This window comes from Desmodus rotundus, chromosome 2 (genome assembly GCF_022682495.2).
Source record: "Desmodus rotundus isolate HL8 chromosome 2, HLdesRot8A.1, whole genome shotgun sequence".
NCBI lineage: Eukaryota > Metazoa > Chordata > Mammalia > Chiroptera > Phyllostomidae > Desmodus > Desmodus rotundus.
This window is the reverse complement of record NC_071388.1, coordinates 74,255,130-74,277,331: the sequence shown is the minus strand read 5'-3', so window position 1 is coordinate 74,277,331 and position 22,202 is coordinate 74,255,130. Positions and strand designations below refer to the sequence as shown.

The window sequence follows — 22,202 nt, the reverse complement described above, 5'->3', positions numbered from 1 at the left end:
ATAAAAACATACTAGAAAATGTCAAAATTGTTCAAGTTGATAAATTTAATGTAATTCCAATCAAAATCCCCCAATTTTTTTCAGGAATCTTGATAAGCTGATTCTAAAATATGTACAGAAATACAAAATAGTCAAAAATAACTAAGATACTCTTAACAAAAGAAACAATGTGAAACAAAAAAACAAGGGAAGATTTACACCTATATATTGATATTAATGTCATAGTAATTAACTTAGTATAGAACTAGCTTGAAGATCAATAAACAAAGCAGTTAGGAGATTTTTGGAAGATGATGGCGAGATAGGTGGGAGCAGAGTCCACTTCCCCCTGCAAACGGGTGAAAAACTAGCCAATATTCTGAGGAAGAGAGTGAACAGCCAAGGGTATCCCAGCATATATTAAGATTGGAGACCAAAAATTGTAGAGGACATCAAAAAATCAGATGAGTAGGTGGGAGCTGTGAACACCAGGATACCTGCTGGAAGAGGAAACCCACCAACAAAGGAACCACAAACAGATAACAATGGAAGAAGGTGAAGGAGGGAGTGGAAGCCACACTAACCTCAACCCAGGACCAATCTGGAAATACAACTAAATGGTGGAGAAATTACCCTCAACAAACAACTGAACAAGAGCGAGAAAGAAGCCTCAAAACCTTGTACACACAGAAGAATCAGCTTCAACACAACATGTCCACAACTGCACAACAGAATATAAGACGTGTTTGGACAGAGTCACCCTCAGTTAACCAGTTGGAGGGAAGGACCTACCAAAGAAAGACCCAACAACAATCAAAACCCAAAGACATACACAGAGCCAACATCAACAACAGCCCAAGACCAGTCAGCTCAGGAGATCAAGAAGACTGAACCACTGAATCTCACAGGTCTTCCACCATAGAAGTTCACACCAGAAATCCAGGGAGTCAGAACAGATCAATTTAAGAAGCAGAGGCTAATGAGAAGAGTCTCACAAACAATAGGAAGACAAAGAAATAATCCCCAAATGAAAGGAAAGGAGGAAATCTCAGAAAGAATGCTAAATGAAAGAGAGGCAAGTCAGCTATCAGATACTGAGTTCAAAGCAATGGTTATCAGGAAGCTCAATGGGCTCACAGAGAATTACCAAAAACTACAGGGAAACCATAATGAACTCACTGCAAACTATACCGACATGAAAAAGGAAACAGAAACTATCAACAAGGGCCAAGATGAAATAAAGAATACAATTCCTGAACTGAAGAACACACTAGAAGGGATCAAAAGCAGGCTCGATGAAGCAGAGGATCAGATCAGTGAACTGGAGGACAAGGTAGAAAAAAACACCCAGAAAGAGCAAGAAAAGGAAAAGAGGCTCAGTAAAAACAAAGAGGGGTTAAGGGAAATGCAGGAAAAATGAAACATAATAATATCCGTATAATAGGGATACCAGAAGGAGAAGAAGGAGAGCAAGGGATAGAAAACCTGTTTGAAAAGTAATGATGGAAAACTTCCCTAATTTGATGAGAGAGAAAGTCACACAAATCCAGCAAACACAGAGAATCCCACTCAAGAGAAACCCAAAGAGGCCCACTTCAAGACACATCATAATTAACACGGCAAAATTCCAAGACAAAGAGAGGATCTTACAGGCAGCCAAGGGAAAAACAGAAATAACATTCAAGGGAGCCCCAGTAAGACTAGCAGCTGACTTCTCAATGGAAACGCTCCATGCCAGAAAGGAATGGCAAGACATATTCCAAGTAATGAAAACCAGAGGCCTGCAACCAACTCTACTTTATCCAGCAAGGCTCTCAATTGGAGGGCCAAATAAGGAGCTTCCCGGACAAAAGAAGCCTCGAAGAATATACCTACTCCAGACCAGCTCTGCAAGAAATGCTAAAGGGTCTGCTTTAAGAACAGGAAGAAAAACATTGAAAGAGAGAGGAACACAGGTACGAAAAAATGGCAATGAATAAGTAACTTTACATTTAAGGTTATCTATAACCTTACATGTAAATGGATTAAATGCCCCAATCAAAAGACACAAAATAGCTGAATGGATAAGAAAACATGACCCACACATTTTCTGCCTACAAGAGACCCACCTCAAAACAAAAGACCTACACAGACTGAAAGTGAAGGGCTGGAAACAAATATTCCAAGAAACCGGACAGGAAAAAAAAGCCAGAGTAGCAATACTTGTATCAGACAAAATAGACTTCAAAAAAAGAGCCATAAAAAGAGACCCAGAAGATCACTTCATAATACTCAAGGGAAGAATCCATCAAGAAGACATAAACATTGTAAATATATATACACTCAACATAGGAGCACCCAAATACATAAAGAAAATCTTGGAGGACTTCAAGAAAGATATTGACAGCAACACAATTATAGTAGGGGATTATAACACCCCACTGTCAAAAATGGAAAGATCTTCCAAATAAAGTATCAACAAAGATACTGTGGCATTGAACAATGCCCTAGATCAAATGGAATTAACTGATATATAGAGAGCCTTTCATCCCAAAGAAACTAAATGCACATTCTTTTCAAATGCACATGGAACATTTTCTAAGACAGACCACATGACAGGACACAAAACAAGCCTCAAAAAGTTCAAGAAAATTGAAATCATATCAAGCATTTTCTCTGACTACAAGGGACTGAAACTAGAATCCAACCTCAAGGAAAAAACCCCAAAACACTCAAACTCTTGGAGATTGAAAAGCATGTTATTAAACAATGAATGGGTCAAGAATGAGGTTAGGGAAGAAAACAAAAAGATTCTGGAAACAAATAAAAATGAACTCACAACAACCCAAAACTTATGGGACACAGCAAAGGCAGTCCTGAGAGGGAAGTTCATAGTGATACAGGCCTACCTAAAAAAGATAGAAATATTTCAAACAAACAACCATATCCTACACCTAGAAGACTCGAAGAACAACAACAAAGACAGCCCAGAGCAAGTAGAAGGAAGGAAATAATCAAGACCAGAGCAGAATTAAATGGCATAGAGACTAAAAGCACAAGTCTAAGGATCAATAAATCTAGGAGCTGCTTCTTTGAAAAAATAAACAAAATCGACAAGCCTTTAAGCAGGCTCATCAAGAAAAAAAGAGAGAGGACCCAAATAAAAACAGTCAGAAATGAAAGAGGAAAGATTACAACTGATACTACAGAAATACAAAGGATTATAAGAAATTAATACGAAGAACTATATGCCAAGAAATTGAAAACCTAGGTGAAATGGACAAATTTCCAGAAAAATATAATCTTCTAAAACTGAATGAAGAAGCAGAAAGCCTAAACAGACCAATAACAGCTGCCAAAATTGAAGAATTAATCAAAAAGACACACAAAAGCTGTGTACCGGACGGTTTCACAGGAGAATCTTACAAAGCATTTAAAGAAGAGCTAACCCCCATCCTTCACAGACTATTCCAAAAATGCCAAGAAGACGGAAGACTGCCAAACTCTTTTTATGAAGCCAGCATCATCATAATCCCCAAACCAGATAATGACATAACAACGAAAGAAAATTTCAGGCCAATATTGCTGATGAACATATAGACACTAAAATCCACAACAAAATATTGGCAAACGGCATCCAGCAATATGTTAAAAAGATAATACACCATGATCAACTGGGATTCATCCCAGGGATGCAAGGATGGTACAATATTCTCAAATCAATAAACGTAATACATCATATAAACACAACGAAAGACAAAAATCACATGATTATATCAATAGATGTGGAAAAAGCATTTGATAAGGTACAGCACCAACTTATGATAAAAACACTTAGCAAAGTGGGAATACAGGGAACATTCCTCACTATAATAAAGGTCATATATGAGAGACCTACAGCCAACATAATACTCAATGGGCAAAAACTTAGAGCTTTCCAACTGAGATCAGGAACAAGACAAGCATGCCTGCTCTCACCACTCTTATTCAACATAGTACTGGAAGTCCTAGCCACAGCAATCAGACAAGAAAAGAAATAGAAGGCATCCAAATTGGAAAGGAGGAAGCAAAACTGTCATTGTTTGCAGGTGACATGATAATGTAAATAGAAAATCCTAGAGACTCCACCAAAAAACTGCTTGACTTAATAAATGAATTTGTCAAAACAGCGGGATACAAAGTCAATATTCAGAAATCAAAGGCATTCTTGTACACCAACAATGAAATATCAGAGACAGAAACCAGGAAAAAATCCCATTTGATAAAGCAAAAAGAAACATAAAGTACCTAGGAATAAACCTAACCAAAGAGGTAAAAGACCTGTACTCAGAAAACTATACAACACTGAAGAAAGAAATTAAGGAGGACACAAAGAAATGGAAGCATGTACCGTGCTCATGGATTGGAAGAATTAACATCATCAAAATGGCCATACTACCCAAAGCGATTTATAGATCCCATGCAATCTTTATTAAAGTACCAATGACATATTTTGCAGATATAGAACAAACATTTCAGAAATTTATATGGTACCATAAACGACCCCGAATAGCTGCAGTAATTTTGAGAAGAACAAAGTAAGAGGGATCATAATGGCTGATATAAAACTGTATTACAAGGCCACTGTAATCAAAACAGCATGGTACTGGCATAAAAACAGACACATAGGCCAGTGGAACAAACCAGAGAGTCCAGAAATAAACCCAAGTCTTATGGTCAATTAATATTTGACAAAGGGGGAAGAAGCATAACATGGAGTAAAAATAGCCTCTTTAAGAAATGCGGTTGGGGGATCTGGAGAGCTACACGCAAAAAAATGCAACTTGATCACCAACTTACACCATACACAAAAATAAATTCAAGGTGGTAAAAGATTTAAATATAAGTTGTGACACCATTAAAGTCATAGAGGAGAAAATACAATACAGGAATATTGATATTTCATGCAGCAGTATTTTCACTGACATGTCCCCTAGAGCAAGGGACACAAAGGAAAGAATAAACAAATGGGACCTCATCAAATTAAGAAGCTTCTGCATGGCTAAAGAAAACAGCATTAAAATGAAAAGAGAACCAACTATACGGGAAAACACATTTGCCACTGATACCTCGGACAAGGGTTTGATCTCCAAAATATAAAAAGAACTCACACAACTCCACTCCAGGAAGACAAAAAACCCAATTGAAAAATGGGCAAAAGACTTGAACAGACACTTCTCCAAGGAGGACACACAGAGGGTCCAAAGACATACAAAAAGATCCTCAGAGTCACTAGCCATCAGAGAAATGCAAATTAAAACCACAATGAGATACCACTTCATACCAGTCAGAATGGCCATCATAAACAAATCAACAAATAAATGCTGGAGTGGATGTGGAGGAAAGGGAACCCTAGCACACCGTTGGTGGGAATGCAGACTGGTGCAGCCACTGTGGAAAACAGTATGGAACTTCCTCAGAAAACTAAAAATGGAACTGCCTTTTGACCTGGCAATTCCACTGCTGGGATTATACCCTAAGAACCCTGAAACACCAATCCCAAAGAACCTATGCACTCCAATGTTCACAGCAGTACAATTTATAATAGCCAAGTGCTGAAAGCAACCTAAGTGCCCATCAGTAAATGAGTGGATCAAAAAACTATGGTACATTTACACAATGGAATTCTATGCAGCAGAGAGAGAGAAGGAGCTTTTATACCCTTTGCAACAGCATGGATGGAACTGGAGAGCATTATGCTAAGTGAAATAAGCCAGGCGGTGAGGGGCAAATACCATATGATCTCACCTTTAACTGGAACATAATCAACAAAAGAAAAAAGCAAACAAAATATAACTAGAGACATTGAAATTAAGAACAATCTAACAATAGTCAGAGGGGAGGGGGCAGGTGACGGGGGGAAGGGTTTTCAGGAACTACTATAAAGGACACATGGTCAAAATCAATGGGGAGGGTGGAAGCAAGGGAGGCAGGTGAGTTTGGCTAGGGTGGGGGGATTGGTGCGGGGAAAAAGCAGATAACTGTAACTGAACAACAATAAAATAATTTTAAAAATAAATAAATAAAGCAATTAAATAGACTTGAAATCAGATCCATGTTAATGTGGACATTAAGTTTATGACTGAAAAGCACTAGAATACTACAAAAAGGAGAGACTTTTCAGTAAGTGCCGTTCAGACAACATTCTGTTCAGAATATCTATATGCAAGATAAGAAAAGTTAGGAAAGGAGGCTGGGAACAAGGAAAACAAAATAGATTCCTCCCTCACACTAACAAACAAAAATCAACTGAAACAGATTTCTCTATAGACCTAAATGTACAAGTTGGAAAATAAAGCTTCCAGAAAATGAAACAGGAGATTATCTGGCATATGGAAAGTTTCCTTAAACTGGACATGAAAAGCATTAATTGTAAACAAATATACAGATATAATAAATTACACAAAAAGTAATAATCTCTCTTTGTAAAACTAGCACCCCCCCCCTCCACAAAAAAAAGGGAAAACACCAAAGAGAGAAAAAGGGTAAGGCACCAATCCACAACATGGGAGACGACATTTGCACCACAATGTCGAAAACTTTGAAGGGACCGTTACTTCATTCTGCTTGCAAGCTAAAAGAAAGTTGAACTGCCAGTTTTATGGATGTTGATAGAAGACATGAGACTCCTGAATCAGAAATGATGGACAGAGAATCACTCAAACAATAGCAGCCAAGTCAAATCATGTTTGAATCTGCCCCTTTTACCACTGGTATCTGGAACATAAAGGCACTCAATAAGTCCTTACAGAAAGAATAAATGGTTAGAGGAGAACCATCACCATCAGTGTCTCATGTTTATAGAAGAGATTCCTCCTCTTTACCCACAAGGCAGAGGGTAGGCATTTTGGTGCAGTTAACAATTCAAGACTCTCTCCATCTACATATTTGAGTCTCTGGAAACAAGAATAGGAAAGAAGGAGCAGTAGCTAATGCCAATGAATGGCACCAATGGTTAGTATATGACTAGTGGATGGAGACAAAATTGATAAAGTCACTACCCATGAACCATCTCTCTTGTTCTCTTGAACCTACCTGAACTATGGTGTAACGTCCTATCTGTTCATCCTCTTAATTATATTTCCATGCACAGAATATAATCACGTTTCCTAGCAGCTGGTTGGATGAGGTGATTGAGTTCCAAGATTTAGAGGTGGGACCGAAATAAGAGGCTTGCACTTGGGTCTCAAGTCCAAATCATGTTTTTCAATTTAGTTTCAATAGAGGCACCTTATTGGGGTTTATGGGTGACCTAATGCAATGGATTATTGTCAAATCACAGTCTCATGAACCAGAGATTTTAACCATTATCAAGCATTATTAATCTCAAGTATATAAGCAATCAAGTGGCACTGGAGAAGCAGGGACATTCAGTATGACTTCCTAAATCCTGCTTCTAGCTCAAAATGTTTTCTAATCAGAAAAATAGATGAGCTCTCTAAGTTCACAGATCACCTCATATACGGGCAGCATTTAGGTTGTTGCATCTCCAATATATCTTAGGGGGCTGATAGCTTATATGACACTCTCCAGGAAGCCATGCTTCATAAATCTATAGATATTAAGTTGTATTTATCATAGGCAATCCTAACCAAGGACATTCTCTTCAAACCATGCCATAAACAAGAGTTTTCCCATAAAAGTTTAGAAATAGACTAACTTCATTAGTCTACTTACCAAAGAGGTCAAAATGTTTACCAAAATGTTTAACTGGGTTACCTGCCTTTTTTTCCCTGAGAGTATCTCCTGGGAAATCAAAAGAGAAATGAAATGGACAACAGACTAGCTGCTAACTCCTTCTCTAAAGAGTTATCAGGCTCTTGCCTGGATCGTTAAAAAAGCTGATGTTCCAGTCTCCATTAAGATATGTTTTTGTAATTATTTCTTGCATGAGTGAGATTCTATTATTAGAAAGAACAGTCTTTGACAGTCCTAACTATCTGAATAAGTGAATGAATGAAGTTATTTATTATGATGTAGCCATTTCATAAGTATGATTTCAAAGACTATTTAATTAAATGTTCCTAATTAAGATATAAAATTGCATATAATATGATTTGTATTACTATACATACTACATGCAGTCAAAGGAAACAACTCAGTAAAACAGTTTCTTTCAATAGATAGCTTATTTTATTTTTTACATTTCTTTGCATATTCCAAACACTTTATGAGACTACATTACTTTAATGATTAAGAAAAAATATTAGAAAAAATATTTTCAGTTTAAATATTTATCTGTTGCTTGTTTGGTAAAATAGACTTCTTATGCTCACACCATATCCTTATCCTCAGCAAAGTTAAATGACCCCCACTCTTGCTCCCTCTGCACCCTAACTATTCTTTCTATGGTAACATTCTTACCATTCTTTATGATGATTGCTCTGAGGACCCTGAGGACAAGGATCATTTCCTGCATATTTTAGTATCTGCAATGCCTAGCAAAGTTCCTAATACCAAGTACATACTTAATAAATATTGGATAAATTAATAAATGCTAATAAAATTTTATTTGAGATTTTATTTCATACCATCAATCTACATTTGCAACTATTTTATGATAGAAAATACAGTAGCTACAAATTATAGCTATGTATGTTTCCTCAGTTTTTTACAATTTCATTTAATGTGGAATATTTGACCTGTAGACTCTTATTAAAAGGAAATATGTACTTTGCCCAAATTACAGACTTTATTTTTTTTCACATTTTTTATTGTTGTTCAAGTACAGTTGAAATTACAGACTTTTAATTTCAGAATTTCTGACTCTTGCTGCAAACTTAAAGAAATAAAAAGGAGGAGGAGGAAGAGAATTAGTAGTAGCAATAGTAGTAGTAGTAGTAGTAGTAGTAGTAGTAGTAGTAGTAGTAGTAGTAACAGAGGTTTGCCTTTCCTTCTGGATTTCAAACATTAGACTAAGCATATGATGACAGTATGCAAAGTGAACTGAATCAGATGAACATTAAAAAGAAAATATATACATAGCTGAAATAATGGTGGAAATAGTCCATTCTAATGGAACTATATGTCCAAAGATTATTTTTCCAGTATGAACACATCAACGTTTTGGGCACGATGCTGATGAATGATGAAGGCCCATGCTCCACAGCCACCTAGGGATCACATAGCTCAAGAGCATAAAAGAAGCACTGTTGGTGAATTTTTTAAAATGTTTTTTAATGTTTAATGGTTCTTTTAAAATACACTTTTTACTGTCAAAGTACCACTTTTAAAAGATTGTTATCTGGATGATTTACACAAATTTTCAAAATGTTACAAAATAATCTAAGCTTCCTTTTTCAATGAGTTCACAAATTGGATTTTACCTGTCAACTGGTAAGAAAAGAAACCAGAAGGGGTCAATATTTTAAATGTGATTGATTTCCTGTGAGGAAATGAATGACATGATACATTATGCAATATGATATCTGTATTTTTGTTATAAATCATACTCTTCAAATCCTGCTTTCCCACCTAAAAATCATGTACATTTCTCTTGTGCAAACATCATGGTCAGTTTCTAAAAAGACTATATATATCATTTTTAGCATATTTCCCCATTGTTTTTCTTAAATAAAAAATGAGGCAAGAAAATCTGATTATGTATTATGTATATCCATAGTATGTAACAGACTGTTCTCCAAAATTATTTTGAGAAATGGTAATAAAAGTATACTTTCAATTGGCACTCTGTAATTAGAATTGGCTTATGTTCAATTATTCCTCATATCACTTCCCACACTCTCACCTTCTGAAAAATGGTTAAGGAGACAGATGGGTGAGAGAGTTGTATGTCACTTTTTTCTTCATGTTTTATAAATTGAATAGAAAATTCTAATTTTCCACTTCTGTTTGGATAAATCAGAGAGCTCTTAATAAGTGTGCAATGAACTTATCTGTTTGAGATCATTCTCCTGTCAGCACTGTGCTTTCCAGTAAGCTTTTCATGCTAAAATATCAGGTGAGATGACTATGTTTATGATTATATATAGTATATATTCTATACATACATTAATTTTTTAATTTAACATCAAGAAACTTCTAATATATAGTGTAAATTTTAATTTATCACATTCACAAAAATGTATACAAGATTAATATTTGGTTGTAGAGTACTTGGTTGTAGAATATACTGTTTTCAAAAGTTAAAATTCTGAATACTATGCAGGCTGCCTACTTAACATAAACATGAACGATTTATGATAAGGTAAATGAGTATTACATAGTCATGGGGAGCATAAAGTACGTTTGAGCTGTGTAACTGTCAGAAGACAAAAGTGGATACTAGTCTTGTCTTTGACAGAATAGTACAATCAAAAAGTTTTCCTTATTTGCCTCTCAAATATTCTTCCACTCCTGAGGACCACTTCTGAGGGCCACCTTCTGCCCACAATACCAGGCTAGGCAATATTTGTTTGCTTGCTTTCTAATTGTTCTTTGCAAACGCAAATTAGGATCCACTACCAATCCTTTATACTTTTGACTAAAACACATATACATCATTAACATATTTACTCTGATGTAAACATTTGCATTTAAAACCTTTTCTTTCTTATTGTGGAAAAAAAGATTGCCTTTTGTTAAAAGAAAAGTAATGTGATAACTAGGTGAGGAAGATTAAAGGAAGAGAAACTTTTTTGTACGGGATACCGTGATAGAGCCATCCCTGACCAGAAAAATACTTTAGACTTCCTTCAATTTTTGGAGTCAAGAGATAAAAAAAGAGATTGAGGCTGTAATTATCATTTTTCCTTTAGCTTTTTAAAATCCCATAGGCTCGTAGTTGTCAGAGAATTAGAACCATTTCCTGTGCCTACAATTTGGTATCTGCTCTTTCCCCTTTATTGTTATAATCACACAGCCAGGGGACTCAGAGCTTCCTCTGCTTCAAGTGGCTCCAAAACTTCTCACCAAAGACCAGGCATCAGAGGCAGGAAATACAGTTTAGCTGCTCAAGGAAAACAATGGGGGATGGCTGGTATGATGGTCTTCCCCAATTATATGATTACATAAAAACCTACACTCGCTGTGATTGCGATGGTCATGTTGTGCCCAGTCAATACACTACTAAAGTGATGCTAAAGCCATTTAGTGGTGCTAAAGCCATTCCTTTGGGGAAGTCAGATGATGGAAGAGGGTAGTGACAACTAAGAAGAGCCCTAGTTGTTAGGGCATGAGAGGGTGGCTATGAGAGCTTTTACATAAAAGCTTTTACATACATTACCTTTGTAATGATGATTGGAATGCTATATGATGTTAAGGGAAGCATTAAATGAGGAAAAAACTAAATTAAAACTAAAACCATGCTTTGGTTATGTAAAAGCAATACTAATCAAAATAAATTATGTGAACTGCTTTACATTTATGCCTAATTACCATGCAGCACAATAATGATCATATCATTACTTTTGTCAGATTAACTTTGCTATAAATTTAATTACAGATGTAAATTCTAAATATACAGCCCTTGTAATTTAGTGTTTTTAAACAATTATGTACTGACCCCCTTCTACATTTGGCAATAAATTATACAATGGGAATAAAAATCATCAGACAACCCCTGCTCCCATGGGGCTTACAGGCAGGTTGAGGAGAGAGACAAGTACTGGTCAAATGTCAAGCAAAGGAACTAATGGAACATTTTTTAAAGCAAAAGGAATAGGAAACGCACTGGCCTCAGAAATGAGACACTCACTGTTAAAGTGAGCTTGAGCAGCTGTTCATTTGGAACACAGTGCAAGAAGAATCCCAAGATGATGAGGCTAGTGAAATAAGAAGGAACCACATCCCAAAAAGACTTAAATATCATACTAAGGAATTTGACCTCTTAATGGCAATAGAGAACCACTGCAGGATTTCAAAAGGAAAATGACAAGATCAGATTTACATTTCAGATCAGATGTGGCTTTACTTAGGGGAGGGAAGCAGAGCTGACACCTGGAGATGCTCAGGGCAGTTAGGAGCCAGTTGCAATGATTTAGGTGACAGATGCTAGTGGTTTAGATTAGGTTATTAAGGCTTAAGAGAACTTGATGGGCTTGGGAAATATGTAACAGGTACAACTGAAATGTCTTAGTGATAGATTGTATATGAGAAAGGGGAGATGGAAATGAACTTCCAACTTAGGCAAATACACGATGATATGCACGGCAATTACTGAGATACAGAAGAGAGAAGAGGCAGGTTGGTGGGATTTCTATTTGATTTTTTGTTTCGTTGATGGAGGGGACAGGAGAGCATTAGAAATTATGAGTTCTCTCTTGACAAAGTTTTATAACTGAGTTTTATGTGCCTGAGGGGTTTCCAAATGGAGATCTCTGATAAGTAATTGAATATATAGGTCTGAGACAAAGGAGAAAGATCTGAGCTTAGACCCATATTTGGGAGACAGCATTTTATATCAGTTGAAGTAATCAGATAAATAGAAAAGAGAGAGAACATCAGCAGCCTAAGGAAACCCAAAATGTATGGAATGAACTAATTAACTGCAAAATAAGAAAATAAGTAGAAAAAAACAGCATTATGATCACAAAAATCAAGGGAAGACACTATTTTTAAAAGGAAACAAGCAGTCAACAGTCAAGTGCAATAGGAAGTAAAGATTGGTACAGCCTTTTTTGAGAACAATTCAATATATCTGCCAAAATGTCTGATCCTCAATTTCACTTCTTGATATTTAATCAAGGAAAATGTTAGCATGTGTATCCAATAAGACAATTTAAAGGATAGTTTGAAAAAGTGAAAAAAATAACATAAGTATACAAAGTAGATAGTAGAGTATGATAAACTGAACTTATTGAGTATTTCACAGAAGGTGAAGGGATATACAAGGAAAAGACTTTAAGAAATACCAAGTACAAAAACAGACCAAGTTTCAGAACAATATACATACAATGACAGCAGTTACTTTTTAATGTTTTTCCCCAGGTATATGTAGTTGTAAGAAAAGCTACAGAAAAAAATTATAAGACTATACACCAAACTTTAAGTCCAATAGTTAACCCTGTGAACAAAGCTGTTATCTGATTCTTTCTTTGGTCAAGGGGGCCTTTTACTTCACTTGTATTATCTGAATATATTACAATGAGTTGATATAAAGTGGGAGGAAAGCAGTAGAGAGAATATAAAACACAGAAAGCTTAGTAATGAACAGGAAGAAAAAGAAGTGAAAGAAGAATTGTTTATGATAGAGAGAAGAAAAAGAATATTCTCAGAAAGCCTAACTGCCTACTCAAAACTTAAAAAAAAATTGAGATCATAATGCTAATCAGCCATCCTAAGATTCAGTGTCTGTTGTGAGATGTAAGGTCTAACAATTTCAAGGCCCAGAGTAGCAGGAATAATTAACTAAGAAGGCAGACCAAGAAAGTTTAGGTAAGAAAGAAGGTGTAGGGCAGAAGCTATGCAACAACCCAAGAGATAAAAGGGAAAGTTAATGAGAATCTTCAAAATATCTTGGGATTACAGCATATGAAAGGCTGACATTGGAGGCATACAGTCTGCCAATACGAAATATTTAGAAGAATCCTCTGGTAGACACTACCAAGAGTCACCATAATGAGCTAATACATCATCTGATACAAGAACAAGACCACCTATTCGTGTTGGTTGTAATACTCAGGTAATGGAAGATGTTTATAGCTGTGTATCTATCAGAAGTAGGAAGTAAAGCACACTGTCTGCAGTGCATAGAAACTGTCACTCGTTCTCCTTCCACATGTAAGAAGTAATGAGTGATAACATGTCATTTAACTATATTTTAAATATTCCAGAGAATTTGTATTCAGCTTTAAACAACAGGGATTACTTGGGAGTAGAGTATAAGTAGAAATCTTTTTTGAAACCAGAGCAGTCCCAAAAGGTTTCTGTTATGAAGGAAACCTAGAATCTTTAGGTGGTCACGCCCTTCTGGAAAATTCTTAGAGGGGAGATAGGTGCTAACAATTTACTATAACTTCCTATGAGGCTGATTCATCCACAACAATGTGTTCATTGCAAAAACAAACGAACAAAAATGCATTCTGATCCAAAGCTACGTTCTGGTTCAAATTCTGGTGAAAGAACAGGGTGATGAACCCTAGGCTTGGGATGGTCCCAGTAAGAAAACAATCTTAAACCACAGTAAAATCATTTGTGTGCTTTACAAGGCAATGCACAACAATACTATGTTTTACTGACAGGGCAGGGGCAGAAGCAATGTTACAGCACGAGAGCTGAAAGGGAAGAGATTGAGAATTTTCCAGGTGCAGATTTTAGAGGAATAATTACTGACACAAACATAGGGAACCCTCCACTTTGGGGCTTCCCTGCATCATGTTTTGTCATGCCTGCTTAAATTACACTAGAAACCAAAATAAATGTTTGTGTTAACAGTCCTTACCTTAAGAGTTCTATCTGTAGAACAGGCAACTTCCACCTTTGGCTAATCCTACCCGCTGCCTTCTGAGAATCAGAAGAGAACAACCAACTTCGATCATTTGAACATGGGGCATCAACTAACACCTGGGGAGAATGAGGACACAAAATGCAAATATGAGCTGCAAATATATCCTCAGACACAAAGTATATAGGGAAGCTACTTAAAACATGACCAAAAATAGCAGAGATATTTCTTTTAAAGCCAAAAATACACCATGGTAAGTTCTTGTTTCTGACATTTCTTTACTAATACTTCTTAGCGAACTTTAGTGTGCACTTTCAGTGTTTGAATTTGGTGGTGGGGGTTGGGGAGTGGGAATGAAAGGGCTAAAAGTCTACTAATGTCTAATAATATTTCATATTCTTGACACCTACAGCAAAGCATTTTGCAAAAGTGACTCATTTTAAACAGATACTATCTTTCTGAATTGTCAGCATACATTTTTAGGAACTAGTATTTCAATTTCAGATTACTGAAATGTTCTCTTTTTCTTCAACTATTATACTGTAATATGAAATGTTACTGAATTAGAGCAATACAATGCACATGTTTGTATACTGACCCAAATAATATGTGATCTTTTCCTAAGTATCTTTGAGGTACCCGGAAATAAAATAATTCTATAACCTCCAATCCCAATGTTGCTGCTTCCTTTGACCATGCTGACCAGCAAATGAAAACTGCTTCCACATTCACTTCATCAAAATTTCCCAGGGTACTGAAAAATTGTTAACAGGCTCTGTTTGGAGGCAGATGGAAAACAACAAAAAAGCAACATAACAGTGGTATCAATGGGAGGCCATCAGTTTGTCACAATGTAATATAAGTACCTTGTCAAACGTTTCAGGCTGGGCATCTCCCATTTCTCTGCCATCCATTTCAGACACTTTAATTACACTTATCAAAGGCCGTGGAATGAAAGATTCTAATGTCTGCCTCAGCCACCTCAGTCTCAGACTATCATATTCATTACAATGAAGACAACCTAAAGAATTAAAAAGTTTTAAAATTAATACAATAAAATTGTTAAATTTCTACTTTTGATTGTATAAATTTCAAAAAGAAATGTAATTATGCAAAAATAGGGCTCAGAGGTAAATATTATTATTCTTATCCTTAAAAAATATAAACACATACTACATAAAACATTATAGTTTTGCATATACACCATATTTTGCCATGCATAATTGTTCCCGTGTATGATGTGCACCCATGTTTTTGTGCGTATTATTCATGGGATTATGATGCCCAGCGTATATAATCATTATACCCATGTATAATGGACGTCCTTATTTTTCCCTCAAAAATTTGGGCAAAAAAGTGCACATTGTGCATGGCAAAATATGGTAGCTTGTCAGAAGCTCTCAATATTTACTCACTCAAATTTAATTTTGGAGGTGAAAACCTGTAATATACAATGAGTACCTCAGTTCTCCCCTAAAGCTCTTAAGAATAAATGACATAATCTATTAAATATTGAGCTCCATCCAAGACAGAACACCTTCATTTTAAATAAAGGAAGATATGCAGTATGCAGAAAAAGCATGTAAAGTGCAATTAGCACTGTGTTGGAAAGACAGGGGCTCAGATATGAGCTGTTGGACTTTGGTGGGTAGCATATACAGCATGGTCATGCTAAGGGTAAGCATAGGGATGACTCATAGGTCAGGACGGGGAGAGATGATGCACACGCTACTCAGGATAGCACACAATTAAGAACTTAATGTTTCTTTCTAGAATTTTCCATTTAATATTTTCAGACCATGGTTGACTACGGGTAACTGAAACCACAGAAAGAGAAAATGTGGAGAAGGGGAAACTACTTTCAGAAGGCACTTAGCAAATAGTTCTGTCCCCAATAAAAGATGTTTTGATTTTTCTTTGAATATTTATTATACTATAAATTATATAACATACAGTTATATTACATTTAAATACAAGCACATTTCTTAAAAATTAATTAAAGTATAAAGGAAACATAAAAAATCACCTGAAACTGTCTTCAGATAGCTGCCATTTAACATTCTGATAAATGACCATACTGTAGCTCTTCATGTATATACCAGCAGGTAAAATTTACATGAATGGAATGATACATTTGTGATGTAATCTTTTCACCTCATTCTTCATCTACCCTGTCCACCAACTGCCCAACTCCTCCATCAAAAGGAACCTATAATTATTTATACACCCAGGACTATATTTACACACTTCTATGCCCAGTTACTCTCCACATATGCCAACACTTTAAAGAAAATACCATCAAGTCAATTGGTAGAGATATAATTTTTAAAGGCTGCTAACCTGTATATGGAATAGAGCTGTCATCCTTTATTCAACTGTTACCATTTGTTGGGCATTCACACTGTTGTAAGTAATATCATTCAAGAAATACATTTGTTCATTTTCATAATGTGCTTTTACTATTAGGGGATAGTACCAGAGGAATGGATAGGTTTGCATAGGGAAATTATTAGTTTTAGTAAATACTACCATGTTCTTCCACCAAACTCCCCAAAGTGTTATTATCAGGCTGATATAGAATGTGATGTTGTATTATAATCCTTGATCTCAACAACTGAACATCTGTTCATTTGCCTAGTCACCATTTGGTTTTGCTTTTCTATCAAGTGCCTGTTGTTATCTTTTGCCCTTTTTTTATTGCACTCTGTATTTTTCTTATTAACAAGTAAGACATATGTTATGGATATTAATCAGTTGTCTGCCATCTGATTGTAAATGTTTCCTAAATTGTCTTCTGAAGTTATTTGGAATATCTTTTTTCATATACGAGTTTCACAGTTTGTTTTTTTTTTAATTTTTTATTGTTATTCAATTACAGTGTGTGCCTTTTCTCCCCATCCCTCCACCCCACCCCAGTCAAACCCCCCTCCCTCCCCCACCTCCACCCTCCCGCTTGATTTTGTCCATGTGTCCTTTATAGTAGTTCCTGTAATCCCCTCTCCTAACTGTCCCCTGTCCATTGTTAGATTGTTCTTAACTTCAATGTCTCTGGTTATATTTTGTTTCCTTTTTTTTTTTTTCTATTTATTATGTTCCAGTTAAAGGTGAGATCACATGGTATTTGTCCCTCACCGTCTGGCTTATTTCACTTAACATAATGCTCTCCAGTTCCATCCATGCTGTTGCAAAGGGTGAGTTTCACAGTTTTTTAGTAGTCAGTTACATTGCCATTATAATTTCTAGCTTTTGGGTCTTATTTAAGGTGGTCTTTTCACTAATAGATTTTTATTTGATTGAACTAAACATTCAAGCAGACCACAACTGTCATCAGCCTACACTGGAAAGGACCCACGGCCTACCAAGAGGGGAGGGTGAGACATTCCTCTTTCATGGAAGGCCTTCCGATGGTTCACACAAATGGTAATTCAGGTTCAAGAAGATGAGATTCACATTAGTTAGGTGAAGGAGCTGTCCTGGCTTAACAGCCTCACATCCCATAGGTGCCAACACCTCTTCTAACAACTCCACAGACATAGCTCCCGGGGTCCCCACAAGGGACAAGCTCAATTACAAGAATCACTGCACTCATAAGAGTCCAAAGTACAGCAAACCCCTCTGTGGTTTATTTATTCTTTCTCCCAGTGCACATGCATTTTACCAATTAGGATCATTTTTATCATCATTGTTATCATTAGCAGTATTGCCTGGTAACATAGTGATAACCTCTCTCCAGTTACCAGGGAAACAAAGCAAGAGAACTGAAGGTAAAATTCTAATGTAGAGGGGAAAACTTTTGTAAACACTTTGCTCAAATACATATATGTATGTACAAGTGTGTGTGTGTGTGTGTGTACATCTCTATATATCTATACATGTGTTTTCTTCTGATTGTCACTCCACTGTTAAAAACTTTCAATTGACTTCCCATCATCCACTAAATAAAATTCAAACACCTAGCCTTTAATTCCAGGTCTGTAATGTTGAAACCTTAAGACAACCTTTCAATGTGAACCTCTCACTATTTCACCAACATACTCTGTGCTCCATCAAACTTGACTAAGTAGTCCAGTTCTCAAACCTATTTTGTACCTCTACTACAGACTTACATTTTATCTCAGATGAGAGGTGTTCACTTTCTCTCAGTGAAAGATGTGCTGCTTTTCTGCTATTGGGGCTCCAAATTTCTATATGGCAAGAGCTCACGAGATGGCATCAATTTTGTTTGAAAGGGAGGAAGAAGCAGAAAATAAACTTAAAGCTGCATTTGCACAGGTAGGAAAATTTTTATTATTTAGTTTACATGTTTATTTTGGATAGTTTTTGGAGGATTCACTAATGTAGCTTATGGACAGGTGTCTAAAAGTTCTTATCTCAGCCTGGCATCACTAGAACACACTCTAAGACAAATCTTTATGTTATCAAAAGGGTGCAATCTCAGGGAAGCATGAGTGAAAGAAAAAAAGACGAAGTAAATCATTCGAGGAGGGAGCACTAATGTAAGAGAGTTTTTAATCAAGCTCTGCTTAGTCTCTCAAGATAGGTCTATAGTTTGAAATTACTGAGCCTTGGGAGAAACTGAGAGGTTTAGTGGAGTAGCAAGAAAGAACAATCTGCTGGTTTCTTCCCCTCTCCTGCCTTTCATTGGTTAATGGTCCCTTCCAAGTGTTGGTAACTCCCACACATTCTGGGTTTGTGTTACCAGGACCTTCCGGGCAAATGCTAGGGAAGCCAGAGCATCCCCAAGGTGAAGGATAGCAAGCACTCAGGCTGGTAATCTCTGCTTATCAGCTGGCACCCATTAGCAGCTCCTCAATTCATGGCAGTGGTACCAGAGCAGCAGACACCTGCAGGTAGTGTTTCTCCAGTCTGAAGACAATCCAAATCAGCTTGTTTTGACATGAAGGGTGGGAAGAAATGTGAGGCTATACAAATCTGTGTGGTTCATAAACTGGGGCCAAGAGGGCCCTCTGAAGTTTCTCCTTTTCTCTACCACTGCCTACCAGATACTGAGGGCCTCAAAGGGTGGGGAAGAAAGCATGTCTTAATTATCTTCAATTCCATTTCTCCCTTTTTTGGTTTAAATATTTTACATTCTATTCTTATTTTTTTAGTAGTAACTCTAAAGATTTTAACGGATTTAACTCTAAGATTTTAATGGATATGTAAAGAACAAAATCTAAATTAAGTCAATCTTCACCATTTTCCTAAAGGACACAAGTATCTTATAATAATTCCCAAATAAGATACTATTGTTATTATACAAGGTCTGTCAAGAAGAAGTCCAGCTGTTGTTAATATAAATGAGAATGGTTTCGGCGACATCGATGTAACCTGGCAGCCAAGGAGAGTGGACTGGAATGTGCATGTGTGAACAATGATGACTTCACTGGAACTAGTCAGTGGGGGTGTGGCAGACGCCACTGAGTGAGCATATGTACTGTGTGGCCGTTGCATTCAAAATGACTGAGTGAGGACAGCAATAAATCTGCACCAAATTTTGAGTTAAGCTTGTACATTCCTCTGTGGAAACTGGATGATTCAGAAGACTGCAGCTCTGGGCAAATGGTGATTGGCAGCTCCATCACAACAACGGACCCGCTCATGTATTGCATCTCATGTAGAATTTTTGGGTGAAACATCAAATCATCCCCTATAGCCCAGATTTGGTACCCTGATACTTCTGGCTTTTCCCAAAAGTAAAATCACCTTTGAAAGGGAATAGATTTCAGACCATTGATGAGATTCAGGAAAGTACATGGGAGTAGCTGATGGGGACTGGGAGAACTGTGTAAGTTCCCAAGGCGCCTACCGTGAAGGGAACTGAGCCATCATGGTCCTATGTACAATGTTTTTTGTATATTGTATCTTCTTCAATAAATGTCTATTTTTCAAATTACAGGTCTGGATACCTTCTGGACAGACCTCGTATATGTGGGTTTTACTTGGGCTTACATTTTTTAACTACACAAAACGCTAGTATCATTGGCTTCTATAGTCAATGCCTGTTAGATTTTCCCCTATTACTCCCCACCTTATTTGCTCTTCACTTTTTGGTATCTTCTATCTTCCAACTGAGATAGAGCATCCTTCTTCCTAAAGCACATCCTTCAGAATTGTTGGTGGCAAACTCTTGCATGCTCTCTCTTTGTGTAAAAGAAAAATTTCACTTTTGCTTTTCCCAGATATTAGGGTGACTATATTTCAGGATTTGTAGTCATCTTTTCTTAACCCACTGACAATATCATTCCTCTAAATGCTGGTTTCCATCGTTCTCAACTATCAACTCTTAGTGTGTTGTTCCTTTGAAGATAAAATGTCCTCTCTGGCTGCAATTAAGGTCTTTTTATTTTCAGTGTTCTGCAACTTCACTATAATGCTGCACATTGGCTTAGTTGTGGTTACAAAATTTCAGAGAGTATTTCTAGTGTTCCCCATCACCAAAGGTGACAGTTTTCCTTTCAGTCCTTGGAGAGGACAATTTCTTCCTAGTTTACCTTACATGGAGGGAAGGCACTTTTGTTTAACTTAATTTTATATGCTCTACTTGGACAGGCTCTGGCATAGTCTTCTACTCCTGCATTTAATGAAGTAATAAAAAAATCAACATGCAACTTTTTCAGGTTAAGCAAATGGTCAAGTCAAAAGCCAAATTCAATGATCAATGTACCTTCTAGGTCCCCACTATCTCTTAGATTTTGCCCACTGAGTATTTGGAGATGATTAAAACATTTAAAAAAATTTGTCTCTCTTTAATATTATACCCTACATTTATTGGTGGTTTTCAGCAAGAGGGGTGGTTATGGGACTGAGTCTGTCATACCTAATGAAACAGACGTCTCAGTCATTTCGATATCCCTCACAGCTCTATTATCTACCATCCAATGCCTTACATATAGTATGTGCCCACTAAATGTAGCGGAGTTGATTTGAAAAATGCCATAATAATAAAACTACGTAAATATAATAAAAATACTTAAACTACTACAACTGAAAATCAGGCATCTTTTCATTAAATTTTAGCTTTAGTAAAGATTCTCAATTCAGTGTTTTAAAATAGCTTCCAGGTGAAATGTAACTTTATAACAAATTGTTGTTTTGCTTAGAGAATTTTATTTGAAATAGTATTAGGTTGGTTAAACTTTTAAAACATGCACTATAAGGCATTACAACCCAAGTTTCATGTAGAAACGAAGATTTACTACCCTGACATAGAATGATTTTCAAGCTTAAATTGTCAAAAACAAATGAAATGTTGGTATTTTTTCATCTAAGGAATAAAGTGGGTGAATTTAACAAATTCCTGAGTCATTAAGACCTCACATCAGTACATGTCAGCCAGCACATGGCAGTTTGTATACATGATAAGGACCTGAAACTATAAGTTTCTGTGGGGAACCGTTCCAAGCGCGGGAAATGTGGCTCAGCCTCTACTCGGAAAAGCCAGTGGGGAGTGAGGTTGGCGGGCAGGACCCACTCCGTGGATAGGTTCTCCAGTGGGAAATCAGGCCTGCATTGTACCTAGACTGCTATGAGACTTGATCTCGCTAAATTCTCACCTTGAATTGAGGCAGCAAATGTTTACTGAGTATCTTCATCTTCCTAAAGTCTGTGCTAAACCACCCAAGTAGGGAGTGTGAGCAACTTCCCCCTTGAGCTGTAACATCCTTCTCTTGAAGTAATTAGCAGTGTCCTGTCCTTCGTCCTCCTTAAAAAGTAATCATCTGTGGTGAACCTGCGCGTTGTAAATGAGGATGGCCCTCGATGTAATGTGCCCAGAAAAACAATAAAAGCCCGTCCAGGCGGGGGTCAGGGGCCCTCTCTC

At 36.7% G+C, this 22,202-nt stretch overlaps 1 protein-coding gene across 3 annotated transcripts in view; it reads right to left on the bottom strand.

Moving 5' to 3' along the window:
- Window positions 1–22,202, bottom strand: part of NSUN3 (NOP2/Sun RNA methyltransferase 3) — a 63,985-nt gene that overhangs the window by 22,705 nt on the left and 19,078 nt on the right. For 2 of the 3 annotated variants that reach the window (XM_024558190.3, XM_045193566.2), the window contains exons 4-5: window positions 15,247–15,401; window positions 14,378–14,499 (exon numbers count right to left, since the gene is read on the bottom strand). In XM_024558190.3, the coding sequence (XP_024413958.2) occupies window positions 14,378–14,499; window positions 15,247–15,401 (277 nt within the window). Of the gene's footprint in view, window positions 1–9,040; window positions 9,126–14,377; window positions 14,500–15,246; window positions 15,402–22,202 lie in introns of those variants that run through there. The other variant, XM_045193567.2, reaches the window with a different exon arrangement.